This window comes from Acomys russatus, chromosome 17, assembly GCF_903995435.1.
Source record: "Acomys russatus chromosome 17, mAcoRus1.1, whole genome shotgun sequence".
Classification (NCBI taxonomy): Eukaryota; Metazoa; Chordata; class Mammalia; order Rodentia; family Muridae; genus Acomys; species Acomys russatus.
Genome location: NC_067153.1, coordinates 45154669 through 45178382, shown reverse-complemented (window position 1 = coordinate 45178382; position 23714 = coordinate 45154669). Strand labels below are relative to the sequence as shown.

General features: G+C 52.3%; 2 protein-coding genes across 2 annotated transcripts; both read left to right on the top strand.

Moving 5' to 3' along the window:
- The first annotated feature begins 5009 nt into the window (after positions 1-5009).
- On the top strand, positions 5010-9119 carry LOC127201480 (cytochrome P450 2D10-like). The gene is made up of 9 exons (XM_051160079.1): positions 5010-5254; positions 6005-6176; positions 6448-6600; positions 6680-6840; positions 7394-7570; positions 7754-7895; positions 8090-8277; positions 8635-8776; positions 8873-9119. Exons 1-9 carry the CDS (start codon positions 5066-5068, stop codon positions 9061-9063), a joined length of 1515 nt encoding a protein of 504 aa, XP_051016036.1. The 5' UTR covers positions 5010-5065; the 3' UTR covers positions 9064-9119.
- A 9473-nt stretch (positions 9120-18592) lies between these two features.
- Positions 18593-23216, top strand: LOC127201478 (cytochrome P450 2D4-like). Its single transcript, XM_051160078.1, has 9 exons — positions 18593-19146; positions 20275-20446; positions 20686-20838; positions 20908-21068; positions 21393-21569; positions 21752-21893; positions 22102-22289; positions 22713-22854; positions 22956-23216. Exons 1-9 carry the CDS (start codon positions 18958-18960, stop codon positions 23132-23134), a joined length of 1503 nt encoding a protein of 500 aa, XP_051016035.1. The 5' UTR covers positions 18593-18957; the 3' UTR covers positions 23135-23216.
- The last annotated feature ends 498 nt before the right edge of the window (positions 23217-23714 follow it).

Below are 23714 nucleotides of genomic sequence, written 5' to 3'. Positions count from 1 at the left end.
CCTCGTGCAAGCTCTCATCGCTCTCTCTCTCTCCTGACCTCAGACAACAATCCACACTCAACCCTTTCCCTCCACCTCATCCGTCCTTAATGGACACCTTGAACGTTATGAGAAAGGGGTGTGTGTTTCAGCACTTGGGAACCTGAGATGGGATAATGTCCTGTTTGGGGGTAGCCTGGGCTATGAAGTAAGGTCAAGGACTGCTGGAGTTCATAATGAGACACTGGCTCATGAACAGAAAACAAAGGGACAGAGACAACAAGAAAAACAAAATAAGAAGAAAGGAAGGCAGGAGAGCAAGAGGAAAGGAGAGAAAAGGAAGGAAGGAAGGAAGGAAGGAAGGAAGGAAGGCACAGCTATCTAGGGGTGACAGTTGACACCATGGTGTCACTCACTGGGTTGGTGACAAACTGGAGGCAGAAGTCAGGACTCCATGGGTCTCAGGGACATTGCAACAGGCTTGTGCTAGGGGTCAGCACTGCTCCTCAATGGGGACAGAGACATGGTGTCCCCACGATCCTGAGGGCATGAGTGCCTGGAAAGGCTCCCAGAGCTGAGAAGGCTGCTGGCCTCACAGTGGTGACTGCAGAGAAAGAACAGAGAAGGAAAGCAGCAGCAGGGAAAGTGACAGCAGAGCTCAGGGAGGCTGGCACACTGCAGGCTGTCTGTCAGATGCGTCAGAGGGCGGGACTTCCGGGCACCAAGAGTGACCCAGGTTGAGGACATTGCACACTGGGAAGCTCACTGAACCCCACTGTCCAGGGACTTGGGGGATCCCATAGCCATGGAGCACCCGCGTGGCTCACCCATCTCCATACCCTCCTTCTGGGGGATGGTCTGATGTACTTTGATACTAATTAAGAAAAAGCCATCCCATCTGGGCAGGGCAACTGAGCTAGGCGTGGCTAAGGTTCCCAGGCTTAGAGAGAGAGGGGAATCCTGGGAGGAAGAGAAGAAAAGGATCCTGAGAAGAGAAGAGAGGAAGGCAGCCATGGGTTAGGTGGAAGAGAAATACGTGGCCAGCATGGATGGAGGATTCGCCCCGATGAAGAACATTAGCAAGTATTTGGGATTGGCAGGTAGCTTGATAGACGTTATTAGAAACAGATGGCATGGGACTGGGGCGGGGATGGGACACCTGCCCCACTCTGAGAAGTAGTTAATGTCTGGCCCCGCCCCAGGTTAACTAAAGCTCTTTTGATATATAACGAGTGTCTGTGTCTTGACTGACTGCGAGCTGGACATAATATTGATAATTTTAAAACAACAAGTGGGGCTGGGGAGATGGCTCAGAGGTTAAGAGCACTGTCTGCTCTACAGAGGTCCTAGGTTCAATTCCCAGCAACCACATGATGGCTGAATCCATCTAGAGTGAGATCTGGTGCCCTCTTCTGGTGTGCAGGGCAACAGGCAGGTAAAAGCACTATGTACGTAATAAACAAATAAATCTTGAAATTTAAAAAAAATGGCGCTCCATGTGGGGCAGGTATCCACACTCTTAATAATCATATTTTGTCATAGTCTGAAAGAGAGGAATAACTCCCAGAGAGCGTCCATGGGCCAGAGCAAAGATGGCTACATACACATGGCCGGTTTGAGAGACAGAACTAGGAGGCTGGCAGTCTTATAAACTGGCCTGGGGAATGGAGTTAATTTCCTAAAAAAAAAAAAATAGCGAAAACTAAATTCCAAGGAATGGTGGACATTATGTGTAGGCCTGTGTGTGGTATGTAAGCTCATGTGATGCATGTTTGTGTGTGTTGGCATGTGTGCATGTTGTATACACATGCATGTGTACATATGACTGTTTGTGCAAGTGTGTACGTGTGCATGTCTATCAGTGTGTGAAAGCATGTATCTGTGCGTTAGCATGCGTCTGCCTTTGTGTGTGTGAATGTGGGTATAGGTAAATGTGTTGTGTTTCTGTGCATAACGGTGTGTCTTTGTGTGAGAGTATATCTGTGTGTGTGTGTGTGTGTGTGTGTGTGCGTGTGTGTGTGTGTGTGGTTTGGATCCACTATACTGTTTTCCAGAACTGCTCTGTCATCTGACCTTCCATCAGGAGAACCAGGAGGCACGGGCCCCCAGCAACCAGCAACACTCCAGATGTCCCAGCATTTCTTGCTTTGGGGTCCTCAGTCCTTCCTGAAACACATATGGTTAGTGCAGGCCACACACAGACCTGTGGGCTGAGCCATTTCTCAGTAGCCAAGAGAGGACAACGAACCCAGCAGTGCCACCAAGGAAGACCCTGCAAGGGCTGAGGATCGCTCTCCTCTCCTCCTGCCCAGCTCACGCTGGCACGCTGCCTGGCCCCGATTGTTGAAAGAAGCTCTCCTGTGTCTGTCTGTGAAGCTGAAATACGAATAAACAGAGAGGAGATCTTTCAACCGCTGCCTTAAACAAGCTATAAACAAATGCTTTACCACTGAGCTCTATCCTTGACTCCACCGTAGCGGTGGGGCTTTTTACCCCCACTTTCTGTTTCTAGAAGGAATTGTGGGGGTTTTCTCTGTGCTTTAGTTTTTCTCATTCAATATATTTTGACGATTCTTCCCTTCTATATCTGCTTGGCTTTTCCTTTTATTTCTTTCTTTTCATTGATGGTTTTTTAGTGCTATGTGTTGAGCCCAGGGTTTTGGAACATGCTGACTACAAGCCTAGCCTTTAGTATGGGGTGGGAGGAGTTCATGTTTGTGGGTTCCTTATTGCTGTAGTTTGAATATCAGATTGTTTCCATTCACCTCAGGTTGTTGTCTGAATACCATCTGCAGTTTGACCCTCTGGTTGTTTCACAGTGTTGTTGCTAATTTCCACATGCTTGTCCAGTTTCACGTCACTGCTGTTGTGTAGGAGAACGCGCCCATCCCACAGTGGCAGGAAAATCCTGCTTATGACTTTTTTTTTTTTTTTTTTTTTTTTTTTGAGACAAGGTCTGTCTTGTAGCCCAGGCTGGCTTGGAACCCCATATGTAGATCAGGCTGGTCTCCAACTCAGAGATCCACTTCCCACTGCTTCTGCCACCACTGCACTACCAGATCCATAGCCAGTTCCTTAGAGACGCCTGGGTGCCCTCCACCAACACAACGCCCTCCTGGCTCCATAATTTGATTGCTGTTGCTCACTATGATTCTCAAAGTCCTTATTTTACTCAGCACCACAGACACCTTCCCCCATATCTCCTCCTTTCCTGTAGCCAGCAGACCGTCTTCTACTTGCTCCGCAGGCACCACCGCGGCACCCACATCCCGGTGCCCTCGCCACCGCCTTCTCCACAACTGTATCCAGGACACCACCATGGCCTTCTCTTCCACCAAACTTTCCACCACAACCAGAGTCACCATGACCTCATTTTCCCTCCAGGGTTCATCGTGTGGCCTGAAGTCCCTGCCTGGCCTCTCTGCGATCCCGCAGCCTGTGCCTCTTATTTAGAAAGGGCTCGTTCCCCCCGAGCTGTGCCGCTTGATTGAGTATTTCAGAACAATGTCAGCAAATACAGCACGGTCACCGCAGGTTAAAGCAGCAAATTCTCTCCTCTTCTGCTCTGTCTGCAGAGTCTCAGCCTTGACCAACTATATTTGGCTAGTGTCACCCATGACACGAGCGCACACATTTCCTTTATGGTAAATGGGCAGCACCAAGACCATGGTGTGAGATCAGGGAACAAGTTCCCGGGGGAAGAAGGAAGACTGGGACCGGCTCTTAGACTCACTGTTGGTCTTCACAAAGAAGCCAGAGTCCCGGAGAGACTGGCCAGGAGGAAGCCAGCAGCCTGAGCCTGTCAGTGAGCAGAGCACGGTTGTCTCCCTCCTCCCACTCTTGACCGTGACCCTTTCAGGTGTCCTGACTCCCCTGCAGGCCGCCTTCAGGTGATGCTGAGCCTAGAGAAAGACCCTTGTCTCTGCCCCAACCTAGGCTGCCATCCTATGTCACAGTGTGGGGCAGGGACAGGAACCGGGAGTAGACTTTGGGGGCTTCAGGCCAGCAACAAACATGTCACCTCAGGCCTGGTGACAGAGAGGTCAGCTGAGAAGGGTGGCATGGGCAGCAGAGAGGAGAAGATCCAGTGTCCAGACCTTGCTATGGCTCCATGGTGTGCTCCCCTCTAACTCGCTCCTGCCTCCCTTCTGCCTCACTGAAGGGGGCAGCAGAGAGCAAGAGCGCAGCCTGGATTCCCCTGGGACAGCTGAGTCTTGATCCTCAGAGGTCTGGATCCCCAGAGAGGACAGGGGCAGAGCCTTGGCTGACCCCAGTGAGTGAGAGTGGGCATGTGCAGGGTGACCAGCAGTTGTCCTGCGCACAAGTACCGTTTAAGTCATATTTCTCTTTTCTTCATGACTGTTGGGGAGAGACTGACTCACCAAGAAAAAGAGGGTGGGTAAGAGACACAACTTGAGCATGTGGCAAGTTGTATGCCCCCCTTAGTGGCCTCCTCACCATGCTCAGATCATTACTGAGAATTCTCTAATTAGATCTGAATATTCCCAAGCTGTGTCCTGCTTTCCTGATTAACTGCATGACCCAAGCTGTACTGAAGATTACATTGGCCACAGCTACCTTCCCCCACTGCCCCTCACTCACCATAGGCTGCAGCTGCCTTCCCCCACTCCCCCTCACTCACCATAGGCTGCAGCTGCCTTCCCCCCACTCCCCCTCACTCACCATAGGCTGCAGCTGCCTTCCCCCACTCCCCCTCACTCACCATAGGCTGCAGCTACCTTCCCCCACTGCCCCTCACTCACCACAGGCTGCATGTGTCGCACCACAGATAATTTTACTGCACCACACGATTGTCCACCTCAAAGCAGGGTCACCTGGACATCCCCATACCATGCACACGCCAGAAGAACCATTAAGTCAGCTCCTGGGAGGGACTCACTGTCTCTGGCTCCTCCCTATACTGGAACAAACAAAACACAAATTTGGCTTGAGCTGGGGGACAAAGGGCAGCTCTGGCACTCCTTTATAAGGTGGCAGGATCCAACCTTAGGACTTCTGGTGCTAGGTGTTTGTGGTGAGCGTTGTCTCTTGTTCTTTAGGAAGCCTGGGGAGCAGTGGCGCGGCCATGGAGCTGCTGACTGGGACTGGCCTGTGGCCCGCGGCCATATTCACAGTCATCTTCATACTGCTGGTGGATCTGATGCACAGGCGCCAGCGCTGGGCTGCCCGCTACCCACCAGGCCCTGCGCCGTGGCCTGTGCTGGGCAACCTGCTGCAGCTGGACTTAGAGAACATGCCGTACAGCATGTACAAGGTGAGTGACTTAGTGCTGGGAGGTAACGGAGGATGTGGTGTCCATTGGAGCAGGTAGTGGGAGTGGAGCCACAGGTTACACAGGGAACTGCGCCCCCAAGAAGGACCACCCCTTCCTGGTGGTGGCACTTGGACTTTCTTGGGCAACAGTTTTGAGGCACAAAGTCCAGGAGGTTAGGCAAGATGTGACAGCAGATTCCGGTCTGGTTGGACAGGGCAGCAGTCATAGAGGTCCCAAGTCCCTATGATCCTGTCTGTCATAGCTGAGGTCTTAGCATGGTGCCAGGTCCCAGGTCAAGCGCAGCCTGTCTGTCAGCACAGCAAGTGGACAGAGGGCTGTGGCTGGTGAATTTCTTGCTGCTGTGTGCTCTGTGGCCTCACTGCCCATCCAAGGAACTTGAATTTCCTCATAAGTGGTGAGATGCTAAAGGGCCCCAGGGCAGTTTTCTGAGTCTGGGATGGTCTCAGCTGGGGATCACATCTACTGTGAGTCCTTTGCTGGACTTAAACCATGAGAAGGCACAGTTGTGTGACACCAGATCTCAGGCTGGGGATGGAAGTCAGTGGAAGAGTTTTCTCCCAGAATACAAGAAGACCAAAGTTCAATAACACCCAACACACACACACACACACACACACACACACACACACACACACACACACACACACTATGCAGGTGCTCGTGCAGTGAGCCTGGTTCTAGGCCCCATGGGGACCTCCACTTCCTAAGTGCTCTGTCCCTCTGCTTCAGCTTCGAAACCGCTATGGTGACGTGTTCAGCCTGCAGATGGCCTGGAAGCCTGTGGTCATCATCAATGGAGTGAAGGCCGTGCGGGAAGCGCTGCTGACCTGTGGAGAGGACACTGCTGACCGCCCTGTGGTGCCCATCTTTGAGTACCTGGGTTTGAGGCCCAGATCCCAAGGTAAAGGGCTGTGTGGAGGCAGAGATGGCCTTGGAGGTATGGCAGTGAGCAGAGGAACCACAGGGCATGAATACTGACGGATATGTTGTCAAGCAACTCAGCAAAAAGCCACTGAAATCCAGGGTAGACGTTACCCAGGAGGCATGTCCGGATTGTGGTAGCAAGGTTTGAGAGGCCCGTGGGTAGGAGGGAACCCAGAGGAGATGAGAAGTGATGAGAGCAGTGGACGGCACAGCCTGGTGTCCTTGCTTACACACAGATGTGTCCGCAGGTGTGGTCCTTGCACCAAATGGGCCTGAATGGCGAGAGCAGCGGCGGTTCTCTGTGTCCACTCTGCGCAACTTCGGCCTGGGCAAGAAATCGCTGGAGCAGTGGGTGACAGAGGAGGCTGGCCACCTCTCTGACGCCTTCACCGACCAGGCTGGTGGGTGTTGGGTGAGGGATGCAGATGGGCACAGGGAGACATGGGCAGTACACTGACATACTTGCATCTCCGCTCCCAGGGAGTCCCTTTGATCCCAGCACCATGCTGAACAAAGCTTTGTGCAATGTGATCGCATCTCTCATTTTTGCCCGTCGCTTTGAGTACGGAGACCCTTTCCTCACCAGGATGCTGAGCCTATTGGAAGAAAGTCTGACAGAGATCTCTGGCTTCATTCCTGAGGTGGGAGGCTCAGGGCAGCCTGCAGAGCCACTTCTGTGCTGTGTATCCTCCCAGAGGAAGCTGCCTACCCAGGCCGTGGGAAAGGCGCTCTGAGAGTCAGCTGCAGGAGGATAGGCTCGTTGACAAACCTACGACAACAGGAGGGGAGAAGGGGGTCCAAGGTCGGGGTTTCTAGAAAGCGAGAGAAGCTGTGTCCTCTGTCTACGTAGAAACCACATATGCCTGTGGTTTCTGGGATGAAATTCTTCTCTCCTCTAGGGCTGCCAGAAGCCAGAGGCTGCAGCTGAGGAGGAGGCAGGTGATGGGTGGGGACAAGCAGGCTCTGGGTCCACTGTGAAGGAGGCTGGGGGCTGAGGATAACTAGCACCAAGGAGACAGCCAAATGGTGAGTGGGCAATGAGCTTGTCACGCAGCCCGGAGACCTGACTATGATGCCTGGGACCCATGAAGGGCAGTGACAACCGATCATACACACCATGGCACACGAGCCTCATACACGATTGTGACTGATAACTTTAAACAGAAGCACTGACTTCTTCTGTGGCTGTCACAGGTTCTTAATGCGTTCCCAGTGCTCCTGCGTGTGCCAGGGCTGGCTGAAAAAGTCTTGCAAAATCAGAGGACCCTCATGGCTATGGTAGATCACCTGTTGATGGAAAATAGAACCACCTGGGACCCTGCCCAGCCACCCCGAAATTTGACCGATGCCTTCCTGAATGAGGTGGAGAAGGTGATTGACAGCTCCAAGTGATGGGGCCGGGGGCTGTGGGGCTGAGGTCCTGTGAGCTGTGAGGCCAGGTGGGTGGGGTCCTGTCTATCACCAAGTGACTCAGCACCTGGGCAGCCTGGGGACAATGGGAGGCCCTCGTGGGGTTCCTCTCCCCATTGAGCCCACCCTTTCTGCCTGGCCCAGGCCAAGGGGAACCCTGAGAGCAGCTTCAATGACAAGAATCTGCGCATGGTGGTGGCTGACCTGTTCACTGCAGGGATGGTGACCACATCAACCACGCTGTCCTGGGCCCTGCTGCTCATGATCCTGCACCCGGATGTGCAGCGTGAGTCTACTGGGCCTTGGAGGCACACCCCCCAGAGGACATGAGACACTTGTGGCTCCCAGCACGAACTTAACGCAGACTCCAACAATCAGGGGTGATCTTTCTCACATGGACTCAGCCCTTGACTTGATTGTAAGACAGGGGCAAAGGGGAGCCCCTGTGACTGCATCACTGAGGGGATGCTGTCCCTCCAGGCCGAGTCCAACAGGAGATTGATGAAGTCATAGGGCAGACGCGGCGCCCAGAGATGGCCGACCAGGCCCGCATGCCCTACACCAATGCTGTCATCCATGAGGTGCAGCGCTTTGGGGACATCTCCCCATTGAATTTGCCCCGCCTCACATCCCGTGACATTGAAGTCCAGGACTTTCTCATCCCCAAGGTAGGCATGGGCCCCTCTGCTCCATGGCCACTGTCACACTAGGGCAGGGAAGACCAAGGCCACTCCACCCTAGATTTCCAGCATCCTGACAGGCCCATCCTGAGAGTCCTCAAGAAAGAGAAATGCCAAAGGAAAAAGGCCACAGAGATTTTAGGAGGCACTGCACACAGGGATGGGTTCTGGGTTGAGCACCCATGGGAGATCAGTTTCAGGGCCCTCCAGGTGCTGAAAGGCTAGGGGCCTGAGCTTGAATGAAAAATTCCAGTATGTAAGGTAGAGGCTGTACATGTGATTATGGTGACCAGGGTCTTAGCAGCCCCACGCCAGTCCATGTTCACACCATATGCTTCCTCCCAGGGGACAATGCTCATCCCCAACCTGTCCTCCGTGCTGAAGGACGAGACCGTCTGGGAGAAACCCCTCCGCTTCCATCCTGAGCACTTCCTGGACGCCCAGGGACACTTTGTGAAGCATGAGGCCTTCATGCCATTCTCCGCAGGTACCCGTGGGGTGCCTGGCTCTCTTCCCCTTCCCAGAATGCCTTGGAGTTGTGAGGCTAGGCCCCTGGCTGACTGAGCCTCTCTCCCACCTACAGGGCGCCGCGCATGCCTGGGGGAGCCCCTGGCCCGCATGGAGCTCTTCCTCTTCTTCACCTGCCTCCTGCAGCGCTTTAGCTTCTCGGTGCCTGATGGACAGCCCAGGCCCAGTGATTATGGCGTCTTTGCAGTTCCGGTTGCCCCCTCACCCTACCAGCTCTGTGCTGTGCTGCGCCAGCAGGGACACTAATTGCAGTCCTGTTCCTCAGGAAGGGCCAAGCCACGCACAATAAACCAGTCTTGTGGCCACTGCTGTTTTCTGCTCTCAACTCAGTCTCTGTCCCTGCTGGGTCCTCAGACAACAGTCTCCATCCGACCTTTGCCACCTGCCTGATCCCTCCCCAAGGGACAACGTGAAAGCTGGGGTGAAGGGGGTGCTGAGCCTGGAGCATGCACACAGGGCTGCAGTTTCAGCACTTGGGAGCCTGAGGCAGGGGATGACGGGAGTGAAGCTGTCCTAGGATAGACAGCAAGACCTAAGCCAGCCTGGACTACACAACCAGGAGCCCTGCCTGGTAAAACTAGAGCAGAGCTGGAGGGTGAGGAAAAGGAAGAGAAGGCCCAAGGAAGAAAGGAGTGAAGGAGGGGAGGGGAAGAAGTAGACAGGAAAGAGGATAAGGAAGGTGCACTAATGTTCAGGAGCGACAGCTGGCACTGTGTCACGCACAGAGACCCATCAGTGGGTTGGTGACAATATGTAGACAGAAGTAAGGACTCCACGGTTCCCCGGGATAGGTTTAACAGGCTTCTGCTAGGAGTTAGCACTGCTCCTGCCTGGGGACAGAGACATGGTGGTCCCCAAGATCCTGAGATGCCATGTGTGCCTGAAAAGCCCCCAGAGCTGGGAAAGCTGCATGTCCCAGGGTCTCGGGCAAGCTCTCCTCACTGCCTGATGGGACTCAAGCACTTGTCCTGGACTGTGCAGGACAGAAGCCCTCAAGCTGACGTCACTCTACTGACCTGGCCACGCTCCTCGGAATGCGTTTGTCTGAGACGCTTTTGGTTTTATTTGGTCCAGGCATCCCTGGTATTCAGAGCCTCCCCATCTTATGACTCGCAGCACTGGGACTTGATCCCAGGGCCTTAAGCTCGCTCACACAGCACACTCCAGTGCGCCACCCCCACCTCATCCTCTCCATTTGCAGCATGCAGGTCACTGGTGCAGCCAATCCCAGTGTGCAATTACCACCTCCCTGCAGATCGCTGCATCTGCTAAAGTGAAGCTCTATGCCCAGGACAGTAGCCCCCCTTTCTCTCTCTGCACGGCCCTAGCACCCTCGTTCTGCCTCTGTGTCTATGAGTTGTCAAGAGTGCGACATACACTGCCTTTCTGTGACTGACTTACATCTTCAAGGCTCCTTCGTGTTCAGCCGGCATCACACTAGCTCTTTAAAGACGAGCCGTTCAAATGAGCACTGCTCACCCACAACTCACTGTCCTTCTCTGGTTTCAATGACAGTCAATAACTGAGGTCCAGGAACGAGCAGTTTGCAGATCTTGAACTATGTACCATCCAGTGAGTCTCTCTATATCCCTTGTGTTCTTGCCTTGTGCCACTCATGTAGGGGACATAAGGGTGCCTTTGCCCCCACATGGTCATGCTATTAGGGAGATAAAAGAGTCTGTGTTATTGGTTCTGCCTCTGAAGTATCTCGGTCCTGCAGTTCAAGGAGGAAGGTGATGATGTCCTGACACTGTGTCACAGTGCCCACGTTCTTCTCTTCCGTCCAGCTCATCTTCAGCGCTGGCATCATCCCGCGGCACCACATGTGGGATTACGTGGGTCCAGTGAGATATCTGAGAGAAGGTCCACACTGGGGACCATCACACAAGTGTTTGGTTTGTTATAACTGTCACTAGTTATTACTGTGAATCTCTTACTGCACCTGATTTATAAAATAAACGTCATTGGCGAGTATGCATTTCTTAAAAGCCTACAGAGGCTGAGGAGATGCCAGAGGTTAAGTGCACTTACTGCTCTCCTATAGCTATGCTGGGGATTCACTGGCACATAACCTCAGCTCCATAGGATCCAACACCATTTTCTGGCCTCAGGGACATTAGGCACTCACACATGAGGAAGACATACAGACACACATAAACTAAACTAAAAGATGTATTTTTTTAAAAATGAGGGATCTCTGTGAGTTCAAGGCCAGCTTGGTCTACAAAGTGAGTTCAGGACAGCCAGGGCTGTTACACAGAGAAACCCTGTCTCAAAAAACAAAACAAATGTAAAACGGAAAGATGGAAGAATTAAGGTGAAGATAAAAAGAATTCAGAAATTTTTAAAAAGTAAAATGGAAGAGGAAAGTGTCCTCACTTGGTTTCTATTGCTGTGGTACAAACACTTAGGCCAAAAGTGACTCTGGGGAGAAAAAGGTTGCTTTCATCTTATACTTCCAGCCAGATCTTCCAGCCAGAGACCCATCTGCCTCTGCCTCCCAAGTGCTAGGATTAAAGGCGTGCGCCACCACACCCTGCACTATTTTACGCTTTTTGATATTCTTAGTGTTCCCCTTTGATTCTCTTTTCATTTTTTGTACAATGTATTTGTTTCTCATATTCACCTTGGAGGCTAAGTCACCATCCTTTAACACTCACTATGAGGCTGTGCACATACATGGTAGGGGCATGCCACACAGCACATACAGAGGTCAGAGGACAACGGCTGGGATTCAGGCCCCATCTTCCTCCTTGCTGTTTCTGTGGCACTACACGCTCCAGGAGAGCTGGCCAGGGAGTTTCCAGGTGTGAACCAATACCTTAAACATATAAAAACTTTTTTTGAATAACAACATACTCTCTGAAGTGCGCAGACTCTGTGCGGTTCATCTCTCCCCTCCCCAACTATACCACAGGTCCCAGATTTAGACATTTTCTTCTCAGGAACACGGGTTTGTCACTGGTGTTTTCAGGCATATTGGCAAAAGGGAAGGAGTGACACCCTGAAGCACACGAACACCTGTGCTCACTGAGCTCATTTCTTCTGTGGCGCTGAGTTGACTGGCGTGCACTGTTTCAGGGAACTCCCTCTACTGAGCCTTGGAAGGCAAACCCACTGATAATGATTTCCTTCAACTTTATCTGGAAATGCCCTGGTTTCTACTTAATTCCTGAAGGATAATTCTCTCTTGATAAAGAACATTTGGATGGCGTTCTTCAGGGTTTGCATGTGTTATCCTGTAGTCTTCTGGTCCCCATGGTCTCTGATGGGAAATTATTCATCTCAGCTTAGTTATGCTGTGTGTAAAGGATGAACACTTCTCTGTGCGGTTCTATCACTGTCACTGCAGCTCCTCTGTCTTCAGTGTCCCCAAGAACCATCTGTGGCCCACTGTAAGCCCTGATCCCTAGGTAGCACAAGCTAAATTTAAGTCCCAGTGAGCTCTGGGTGCTCAGAGAGATCACGAGGCTCTGACTGCAGACCTGTCAGGGTTGCAGACTCCTCCGCAGAGATAAGCCGCCCCTCCGCCCCAGCTTCATTGATGAGGCCCCTCCCCGGCAGGAGTCCTTCAAACTCCTTCCCCTCCTCCTGAGAGCAACCCTACCACTCCTGGGAGTAGATCCGCCTCATCAAATGGACCCTCCTTCTCAGAGTTGCTCCTCCTCTGCCTCCTCCTCCTCCTCCTCAGAATCCCTCCTCTTCAGAGTTGCTGCTCCTCACAGCTCCCTCTCTTCCTCTGAGTTGTTCTTCTTCCTCTGAGCTTCTCCTCCTCCCGGTCCTGTTGGGCTCCAGACACCTGTTGTCTCCTGGGCTGGGCTTCAGAACGCATCGCATCGGTAAAAGCGATTGTCGGTCTGCCCATTCGGTGTGGAAAGGGTGCAAGGCGGGCCTCCATTCCAGGCCCTAAGCCGGGGAGGCCTTAGCACTGGGACGGCAGTCCCTTCCCCTGAATGGAGTGATTCTCCCGGCTGTAGGGGCAGGGGAGGGGGACGACAGAGGGGAACCTCAGGGCCTGTTGTAACTTGAGGGAGGGTGGAGTAAACTGCTTCCTACTGTCCCAGGCTGAGGCTAAGATGCCAGAACCACCTTGAGTTTGACAGAGCGCAGGTTCCTGGGGCTTGGGGCTGAGGACCTCTGTCCCACAGAGAGCAGGGTGGAGCTTGACCTTGGGACTTTGCATAACTTGCCCTTTGAAATGTATTCTGGCCTTCCTGGGCATGGGCAGAATTTAAGCAATCCAGACCTCACTTCCCCCTCTCTTCCCCCCAGCCTGTTTCTTATGCTTTTGGGGCTCAAAGGGTGCTAAAGGGAGGATGGGGCTAGTGAGTGGACCCTGGCCAAAACCAGCCCTGCTTGCACCCTCTGGACTGGAATGTTGTTGTCGCTGAATGGCCATCTTAGGGACCAGGAATTAGGAAAAACTAAAAGACAGAAACTCCACCCTGAGCCAGGCATAACATCCCAGTACTCCCGAGGCAGGACAGGAGGATCTCTGTGAGTTCCAGGACATCCTGATCTACATAGTGAGACTCTATCTGAAAACAAACAAGAAGGAAGAGAGAGAGAGAGAGAGAGAGAGAGAGAGAGAGAGAGAGAGAGAGAGAGAGAGAGAGAGAGAGAGAGAGAGAGAGAGAGAGAGTTCTACACTGAACATACAAGGAATTTGACAGCGAGCGCCCTCAGACCACCCACTAGAATGTACAGTTGCTATCCTGTATGCTGTGGCTGTGATCTGAGCCCCAGCACCCCACCCTGTTCTGTGTCGGCAGCAGCAGATGCCAGCGTGTTCCCCTCAAACAGTCGAGCACAGATCACATCAGCTCGAGTCTTAGACTTCTCCATTACGTAACAAGTCCTAGAGATTTGCTTTCCTTGCTAGCCCTTTGTTTTGTGTTGTTGAGACAGAGTTCACACTGTAGCCCAAGCTGGCCTTGAGCTCGATGCAATCCTCCTGCCTCAGCCTCCCAGATCCTGGGATTTGAGACATGGTAGTAAGCTACCCTGTGTCTGTAGCCTGAAGTTTTGAAGGGTTCTGCCTCCCTGCTCTGAAGGTGTGAAGGGGTTGGAGGATCTGGAGAGAGCTGCACTGGGGCTCCGAGGAGGACGTCACAGCAGCTGCTCACCAGTTACCTTGATGCTAAAAACAGACACGGAGTGTAGACGTAACTGCAAAGGACAACATGGCTTGGAATATTCTTATGGGACAAAATGTTTCAAAAGGGAGTGGACAGAATGCTTGCAACAGCCTCGGGACCATGCTGGCAGTGACTGGGGTGGATCACCGGCCCGTGGGCTTTGTTAGGCCTTTACACTGTTAGCTTGTCCGCTCTGATCGTGCTGACTGCATGTGTGATTTCTAAGCTCTAGGGCACAGTTGTCAAGTTCATGCTGGTGATGAATTAGAGGTCATGGCAAGCCACCAACCCCTCATCCTGTTCAGCTGTTTGACGTGAGAGAAGAGGCATGCCCTGAGAAATTTGTCTCCACTGTCAGAAATGCTGTTCAAAGGGCAGGGTCATCTTTAGTCATAGATGATACAGTTCAGGGGATGTCGCAGTTGGCATCTTGAGCAGTTCATGTTGCAGCCTATGTGTCAGTGTAAGACAGGCTTGTGAGACGCTCCATGGAAGACTGCGGTCCGACTAGGTGGGGAGAGAGGGCCTGTTCGGCGGTTCTGCTGGGAACTTTCTTGTGGCCTGACAGGATACTTGGAAATAGACTGTCAAAGAGGATATGTTCCAGTTTCTAGGACAGCACACCGTTCCCGCCCCTTCTCTGCCCTGTCAGAGTTCTCCCAGATGCAGTCTCTTTTGGGGGGGGGGCATTGGAACACAGTGCTGCATAGCAGAAGGAGCGCCTGGCTCCCCTCTACTCCAGCAGGGTGGCTTATTCAGGGAAGACACTCACCCAGGCTACTCCTGAGCCTGTGGCCATGCTGGGTCTTGTCACTGCCTGTCCTGTTCCAGAACCCATCAGGCAACGCCCTGGTACTCAAAAGTAGGATCCAAAGACCATGCTGCCTAGATCCAAGGTTGACAGACCACACAGGAGGCCCCACTTTGTCAGGCTGAAGCTGGATGACAAGGCGGGTGCCTTCCCAGGGCTTTGCTGGCGACACGTAGGCCAGGTGCAGACCTGAGCTTGCTGTGTTTGCTGCATAAAGTCCCCCTGGCTTTAGACACAGCGACAGCGATGGAAACCATGCACATGGCCAAGAGGGCCGACGGCATTCTGACCTTCCCCAGGAAAGCGGTTTTGATGCATTTGGGCAATATTGGATCATCTTTCCAAACACATTTCTTGTCTCCATCTTGGGGTTTGTGATTTGTGAGCGCAGTAAGCCCCGCCCCCCGCGTGGTCTATGGGTTGGGTGGTACAGTAGCAGGCATTGCTCCTGCAAGGAGGCATCAGGAGTATTTGGTCAAAACTGTGTGTGTGTGTGTGTGTGTGTGTGTGTGTGTGTGTGTGTGTTTGTGAAGTAGTGTATTCCATAAATCCTAGTCCCCTCTGAGTCCAGATCTAGTCCCTGTGTTTGGATTTTTCCTTCAAAGAGAAAGAGGCCAGGGTGGGTAACATAGGCAGACTAGAGTACAGGAGCCACCCTGATTTGGATTTCAGAAGAATTCTAATCTGTTATTATTTTGGGGTGGAAGTGAATTAAGAACAAGAGCTTTACCACTGGTGGGGGGAGGAGATAGAGTGTGTGTGTGTGTGTGTGTGTGTGTGTGTGTCCACACACGCAGGCACGTGTACACGTGTGTATGAGCACCGCACCTACTTGCCCATGTCCACTTGTCTTCCAGGGAGGCAGCAGCACAGACATGGTTATGCCAGCTGAGGAAGCAGCCAGAGTTTCTAAGTGACCATGTCCTCAAGGTCACCAAATAATGCAGCTGTCTGGAACAACAGGGAACGGCTGGGGACAGGACAGGGAGGGAGACCTGGGCTCTGGTCTGGGCACTGTGATTTCTACTCAGTAACATTGAATTACATTCAACAAAGGACGCTCCTTCCCTACCTGGATCTTTGCCCACAAACAAAGGCGTTTCCATAAAGTGCCAGTGAATGTATCCTGGTCGCAGACAGCCATAGTCTGGCTTAGAGGCTGGGAAGTGTTTAGGTCGAGTAGTGTAAGAAGCTAATGTCAGACTCACTGACTCACAAACTTGCGTGGATGGTTCAGAGAGCGATGATCTTCCTTCTGGTGGAGCTGGAGTGGACAGCGATGGCCTGGGCCACTAGGAAAAGCCCAGACTCTTCTCTTTAGATTTTGATGATTAAATGAGCTGGGAGCCTTCTCCATTGTACAGTTACTAGCACTTGACAAGCGCTCAGGGCTTTGGCCATCCGGTTTGATGAGTAGCATGTAGCTGAAATCAGGCGTGTGGGAGGGGGAGACCCCGCACAGGAGCCCAGCCAAGCTCTGCTGCCTGTCTTCTGGTTCAGTTCACATAACCTGATTCTGCAGAGAAACTGGCTCTAAATAATGTCAGGGACTTCCAAGCTCTAGATCTCTGCCTGGGATGCAAGCCCTTAGCCGTGACTTTGTAATTCCCTGTAGCATCAGTAATCGTTGCCCTGGACCTATGATTTGTTATTCTTTCTGAATTGCTGCTGTGTAGTTGACTTTTCTTGGGGAGAATCAACGCGTGTGCGAGCACACGCGCGCGCACACACACACACACATGCTCATCCCAGAAGAGGAATGCACAACAGACCAAAGTCACAACAATACTAATGTGGTGAATTAATGAGTTTTTACCGTCGTTATTGACAGGAGTGGGGTGAGGGATTATTTACAAGGGAAAGAGATGTCTTTAAAGCATCTGACTGTACGGCCGGATGTGGTAGTGCATGCCTTTAATCCCAGCACTCAGGAAGCAAAGGCAGGTGGATCAATATAGTCTACAAAGAGAGTCCAGGACAGCCAAGGCTACACAGAGAAACCCTGTCTCAGAAAAAAAAATTTAAGAAAGCAGTTGTACCACCTAAAAGCCCCACCCAACAAAGTGGCTCATGAGCTCTGGTCCAGTCTTGAACCTGTCGACTGAGCTGGGGCCAGGGTGTGAGGGGGTGGGGGAAGGACTGTCCAGAAGGAAAAACCTACCAGGCCTTTGTCTCAAGCTGCTAGGCCAGGAATGTTAGAAAGAAACCAGGAATCTGCCATCTTTATCATCTGTTTCCTGCCTCTCAGGAATGTGTAATTCCTAGTCCCTCACATTCACAGGCACACATCTTAAGTTCAGATAACACAGAAAGCATACAGCTACAGGAAAAAAATTAACACATTTAATCTTTTCTTCCTCCCCAAGATACGAGGGGTCTCTTATGGATCAGTCTTTCCGAGCTGCTCAGTTTCCCCTATGGGAAGTGCAAATCCATAGATTCCCTAGGGTCAGTCAGTGCCCTCATATAGGGGATTTCTCAGAACCTAGTCTGGGGTCACTCAACTGCCCCATACCTGGAGGTTTCTTGTGACCTCCTACCATCCCCATAGTAAGCTACTTTGGCTTACTGGCTTCCTCCATTGAGTTTTCATTCTTTGGCCCATATATGAGTTTTGCTGCTGCTGCTGCTGCTGCTGCTGCTACTGCTGTTGTTATTGTTGTTGCTATGGTTGGTTAATAGTCCCCTTTCCTTCCTGAGGTTTGCACAGGAAATATCCCCCAAAAAGGCTCCTGCATTGAAGTCCCTGCATGATGGTACTATTGAGAGATGATTGGCCTATGAGGGCTTCAATCCAATGCATTAATCCATTGATAAGCTCATAGCTGAACGGACTGTAGGAGGAGGGTTGTGCTGGAGGAAGTTAGTTCCTGGGTTAGGTCTTGTCCCTAGTGTTTCCCCGCTCCTTCCTGGCTGTCTCGGGATGCACTTCGCTCTTCCACGTGCTCTCACAATTATGATGTTCTGTCTAGCCATAGCCCCACACCATGGAGCGAGTTGCTGTGGAGTGAGACACCTAAAAGCACTGCCAAAAATCAATCTTTCCACCTTGTAAGTTTTTCTCTCAGCACTTGTCACAAAAACAAAAACCCAGGTAACAACTTGTTTTCAGAGTAACCACACAGTAGTGATGTAAACATCCAGCTTAAAATAATGAGACCAGCCAAAGAGCCAGAAAGAAGAGCCCATACGGGAGAAAATAGGCAGTGAGTGCAAACTGTCCCGGACATTGAAGTTGCTGGATGAAGACTCTAAATCAGCTCACCACAATCTGCTCAAATGGCTAAAAGAAAATATGTCTTTAAAAAGTAAAGCGCCGGCTGGAGAAATGGCTTTGTGGCTAAGAGCATTAGCCCATTGCTGGGCGAAGTGGTGCATGCCTATAATCCCAGCACTCAGGGAGACAGAGGCAGGCAGATCTCTATGAATTCAAGGCCGGCCTGGTCTACAAAGCAAGTGCAGCTCTTCTACCAGACATCCTGAGTTCAATTCCCAGCAACCACAGGGTGGCTCACAACCATCTATAGTGAGATCTGGTGCCCTCTTCTAGCATAAAGGTGTACATGCAGGCAGAATACTGTATATAATAAATCCTCCCAGTGCCCCTCACTCACCTGCACAGTCCATTCCAGTGGCACCTGGTCCCACAGCCCAGTGGCCTGCAGTGCGGTTCGAGTCCTCACTCGCTTCCAGAAAAGCCCTTCAGTGAAGCCTCCAGGGAAGTCTCACTCCTGATTGAGGCAATATCCCCAAGCCCTTCTAAGATCTGCTGTCTGCACGCCTCCCCTTGACCAGGTGCCTGAGCAGGAGATGCATCTGTCGTCTGGCCCACAGGGATGCGAGGCGGCCTCCCAGTGCCCAGCCAAGCATAACCAGTATGCCAGGCCCACATGATTCCCCTGGGTTTCTGTCCCCTTCCCCTGCATAAGCATCTGAGGCCTTAGAGGGCAGGCACCTCTAAAATTACCATTGCCTCTGGCCTGCCTTGACACCCCCTTGCACTCTGCATGGTCAATGCGCCAGCGTGCCTTAAGGCAGAGGACAAAGGGCAGCATAGGCTCCTTTATAAAGGACTAGCCCAGGCCAGCTGAAGGTCCAGGGTGTGCTGATACTGTTGTTCCTGGTCCTAGGCAGCTTGGAGCGAAGACTGAGAGGTGTTTCCTGAGAAACCCAGAGAGTGGCAGAGCAGCCATGAGGCTGCTGACTGGGGCTGAGCTGTGGTCCGTGGCCATATTTGTGGTCATCTTCCTGCTTCTGGTGGACCTGATGCACCGGCGCCAGCACAGGACTGCCCGCTACCCACCAGGCCCCATGCCATGGCCTGTGCTTGGGAACCTGCTGCAGATAGACTTCCAGAATATGCCAGCAGGCTTCCAAAAGGTAGGAGAATTGTTGGAGGGCAGCAGAGGGCCATGGTAACCACCTCCCATCAGAACACAGTGGGTGATAGTGAAACTCCATTCTGGACAAGGAGTTGGCCCTCTAGGGGAAAGTAAGTTAAGAACCTCCTCCTGGGGAGAGTGGTGCAGGACCTGAGGATACTCCAGCCTTTCTGAAGGCCATGGCCAGGAGATGGGACAGGATCGAGCAGACAATTTGGGATCCAGTTAACAGGGCAGGATGTGGTGGTTCATGATGGTGCCGGGGTTGCATTCTAATGCCAGCGTGGGCTATACATTCCAGGCCAGCCTAAGCTACACACCAAAACTATCTCTAAAACCAAGATTTAAGGGTCAGCTGTGGTAGTGGCATGCCTCTCTAATCGCAGCACTTGGGAAGCAGAAGCAGGCATATTACCTTGAGTTCTAGGCAAACCTGGTCTAAAATGTCAAGTTCCAAAGCCAGCCCATACTACATAATGAGACCTTTTTTCAAAAATCTACAATTTTAAAAGAAGAAAAGGCCCAAAGCAGTAGTGGAGGTCTATAATCTCAGTATTATTGGCAAACACCAACAGATCTCTGTGAATTCAATGTCAGCTTGGTCTACATAGCAAGCTGCAAGCTGGCCCTAGCTACATACTGAGATACTGGCTCAAAAAATAAAATAAAACACATGTATATGTTTGCGTGCGTGTGTGTGTGAGAGTGTATGTACACAGAAAGTCAAGTTATATAGGCCTCACATTCCATCTCATTCCACCAGAGGAAAATGTGTTGAGAATGGGGGAGAAGATGAGATCCTAAACACTTCCTGTTTCTGTCAGGAAGTCAAAGATGAGTGAGGTGCAGAGGCCACTTCCATCCTTTGGTTACTTTGGATTCTCAGACTCCCCTCCTTACATCCACGAACCTCAGTTTCCTCATGTGACAAGGGGATGCTAGTGGGACCAGCTGGCAAACGTGTAACACTAGCAAGGTCATGGTGGAGTGATTGATAGGGTCCGAAGCGAGTCCCCAGACAAATAGTAGCTGCTATCACCCTTCTGCGTGCTCGCCCTGGGGCTCCCCTGCCAAGTCCAGCCAGGGATCCAGGCTCGACAGTGATACACTAACTCCTTGCCTACAGCTGCGATGTCGTTTTGGGGACCTGTTCAGCCTACAGCTGGCGTTTGAGCCAGTGGTTGTACTCAACGGCGTGACGGCCTTGCGCGAGGCACTGGTGAAATACAGCGAGGACACCTCTGACCGCCCACCACTGCATTTCAATGACCAATTGGGCTTTGGACCACGCTCTCAAGGCAAATACAAGAAGTGACAGACGTGGTGGGGAAATGAGGGCTAGAAAGGGTTCAGGGATTATAGACAATCTGAGACCTAATTGGGGGGGGGAGGAACAGGAACAGAGAAAAGAAAGCAAAGGCTGATGGTTAAAGGGCAGACAAAGGGACTTACAGTAGCACTCAAGACTGTAGCGGGGAGAAAGTGCCTTAGGAGCAGACAAGAAAACCAAGTCTCAGGCCTAAGTGTGGTCCCCTAGGTGTGGTCCTGGCAGAGTATGGAGCTGCCTGGCGGCAGCAGCGACACTTCTCTGTGTCCACCTTTCGTCACTTTGGCCTGGGCAAGAAGTCATTGGAGCAGTGGGTGACTGAGGAGGCCAGGTGCCTCTGTGACGCCTTCGCTGCCTACACAGGTAGGTGATGGATTGGTGGGTACAGGTGGGGATAGGCAACCAACACTCTAACATCTCAACTCGCTACAGGGTGCCCTTTCAGCCCTACCTCTCTGTTGGAAAACGCAGTGTGTAATGTGATCGCATCCCTCCTCTACGCCCGCCGCTTTGAGTACGATGACCCTCGCTTCATCAAGCTACAGGGCTCGTTGAAGGACACCCTTAAGGAGGAAGCTGGATTCCTGCCCATGGTGCGGGGCTCGGGGGTGTCTGTACCCAGATAACGTCCTACCGTGGAGCCTCTCAGGAAGATGATCGACGTGCAGGAGTGACAGGGAGAGAATATTCTGGGAGGGGCTGGGAGGGGAGAGGGTAGACTGGGGTCAAGTGCTTGTAAATGCTGAGTGCTTATGCTCCCCAGCCATGTAGAAGCCACACAAGCCTGTGAAATTTCTGGAAGGTAGGGGCAAAAAGGAAGGGACTATGTCACTAGTGTACCTAGAGGAGGCTGGGATGCGAGGCTGTTCCTGCAGGAAGCACCCAGGCCTCTATCGGTCTCTCTCTGTTGGTCACAGTTCCTGGGCGTGTTCCCAGTGCTCCTGCGCATCCCAGGGCTAATTGGCAACATCTTCCCTGGACAAAAGGCCTTTGCCACCATGCTGGATGAGCTTCTAACCGAGCAAAAGATGACGTGGGACCCTGCCCAACCACCCCGAGACCTGATTGATGCCTTCCTGAATGAGGTGGAGAAGGTGATTGACAGCTCCAAGTGATGGGGCCAGGGGCTGTGGGCTGAGGTCCTGTGAGCTGTGAGGCCAGGTGGGTGGGGTCCTGTCTATCACCAAGTGACTCAGCACCTGGGCAGCCTGGGGACAATGGGAGGCCCTCATGGGGTTCCTCTCCCCACTGAGCCCACCCTTTCTGCCTGGCCCAGGCCAAGGGGAACCCTGAGAGCAGCTTCAATGACGAGAACCTGCGCATGGTGGTGGCTGACCTGTTCACTGCAGGGATGGTGACCACGTCAACCACGCTGTCCTGGGCCCTGCTGCTCATGATCCTGCACCCGGATGTGCAGCGTGAGCCTGGCTGGGCTGGGAAGAAAGAAGGAGGAGGGATGAGGCAGTGTCCTTAAGTTTCCCTGGGACACTTGTGGCTCCTGGCAGGGGATTGACCCAGACTCCAGCACGGGTGATGGCCATGGACCCAGCCCTTAGCAGAGAGGAAGTAGAAGGACAGGGGGAATCTCCCTGGGGCTCCTTCACTGAGAGGATGCTGTCTTTCCAGGCCGGGTCCAGCAGGAGATTGATGAAGTCATAGGCCAGGTGCAGCACCCAGAGATGGCTGACCAGGCCCACATGCCCTACACCAATGCTGTCATCCATGAGGTGCAGCGCTTTGGTGACGTCCTCCCACTTGGCGTGCCTCACAAGACATCTTGCGACATTGAAATGCAGGGCTTTCTTATCCCTAAGGTAGGCCTGGAGCCCTCCAATGTCCAGTGTTACCAGCCAGCTAGTGGCCTGAGCTGCCCAGTTAAGGAGGATTGGAATTTAGGTAACCCAATGCTCCACAGTACCAACTTCCCCTGAGTGAGTATGGGGAATGGAACAGTAACTAGAACTGTACACCCAAATTCCTAGCTAGAAAGGCAAACAAGATAAAATATGGCTGGAGTGGTTGTAGCATCCACTATGTGCAAATACAGGGACAGTGTGTAAACTATGTCACCTGTCACTTATCCCTGTCATAGTATCAGAGAGTGCTGAGAAGCTTCTAGGGCTGAGGTTACATGACAGAATCTAGTACGTGAGGTAGAGACTGTGCATGTGACAATGGTGACCAGGGCCCTGGCAGCCCTACCCCAATCCATGTTCACACAGTGTGTCTCTTGCCAGGGGACGACCCTCATCACCAACCTGTCCTCAGCACTGAAGGACGAGACCGTCTGGGAGAAACCCCTCCACTTCCATCCTGAGCACTTCCTGGACGCCCAGGGACACTTTGTGAAGCATGAGGCCTTCATGCCATTCTCCGCAGGTGCCCGCGGGGTGCCTGGATCCCTGTCTCTCACCAGAGTACCTTGGAGGGTGGAGCATCAAACAGGTCCCAGACTAACTGAGCCTCTCTCCCACCCTCAGGCCGCCGCGCATGCCTGGGGGAGCCCCTGGCCCGCATGGAGCTCTTCCTCTTCTTCACCTGCCTCCTGCAGCGTTTTAAGTTCTCCGTGCCTGATGGACAGCCCAGGCCCAGCGACCATGGTGTCTTTGGTGCTCTGACAACCCCACTCCCCTACCAGCTCTGTGCTCTGCCCCGCTGAGAGGAGGGACAACATCTCACTCACTGCCCTCCTAGGGTCCTAATGTGCAATAAGTCATTGTGCTCTAAACTAAATCACCCCTGCGAGATCTCCAGGCTGGAGCGGGCCCTCAGTAGCTTCCCTATGGACATCCACAAGCCCCTACTTATTCTTACCTGACACTTGACCCCAGTGGAAGGACTGGTCTGTTGAACCTCAGAAATGACAACCATTCTTGCCTTTACCCTCTGACCCCATTCTTTCATCTAAATTGATACGGTTTATACACAGATGCCAGAAAGCACTGCTGAGATGTGACGGTATATGCTACACTGATGAGGGAAGGGCAGGACTCCTCCTAGAAGCTCCCCTTTCAAACTTCCTTCCACTGCCACACAGCCGGGGCTACTGCTCAGCCAGCCTCATCACATCTGTTGTCTAACTTCTTCTGCTTCTCTCTCTCTCTTTTTTTTTTAATATCTGGAGGTTTTTGGGTTTTTTTGTTTTTGTTTTTTTGTTTTTCGAGACAGGGTTTCTCTGTGTAGCCTTGGCCATCCTGGACTCATTTTGTAGACCAGGCTGGCCTCGAACTCACAGCGAT

Bases quoted from the DNA above. Each gene is read 5' to 3' on its own strand.
- LOC127201480 (XM_051160079.1), top strand. From the start codon at position 5,066: ATGGAGCTGCTGACTGGGACTGGCCTGTGGCCCGCGGCCATATTCACA. The intron at 5,255-6,004 runs GTGAGTGACTTA...CCTCTGCTTCAG, and splicing joins TGCCGTACAGCATGTACAAG to CTTCGAAACCGCTATGGTGA. The intron at 7,571-7,753 runs GTGATTGACAGC...TGCCTGGCCCAG, and splicing joins TCCTGAATGAGGTGGAGAAG to GCCAAGGGGAACCCTGAGAG.
- LOC127201478 (XM_051160078.1), top strand. From the start codon at position 18,958: ATGAGGCTGCTGACTGGGGCTGAGCTGTGGTCCGTGGCCATATTTGTG. The intron at 19,147-20,274 runs GTAGGAGAATTG...CCTTGCCTACAG, and splicing joins TGCCAGCAGGCTTCCAAAAG to CTGCGATGTCGTTTTGGGGA. The intron at 21,570-21,751 runs GTGATTGACAGC...TGCCTGGCCCAG, and splicing joins TCCTGAATGAGGTGGAGAAG to GCCAAGGGGAACCCTGAGAG.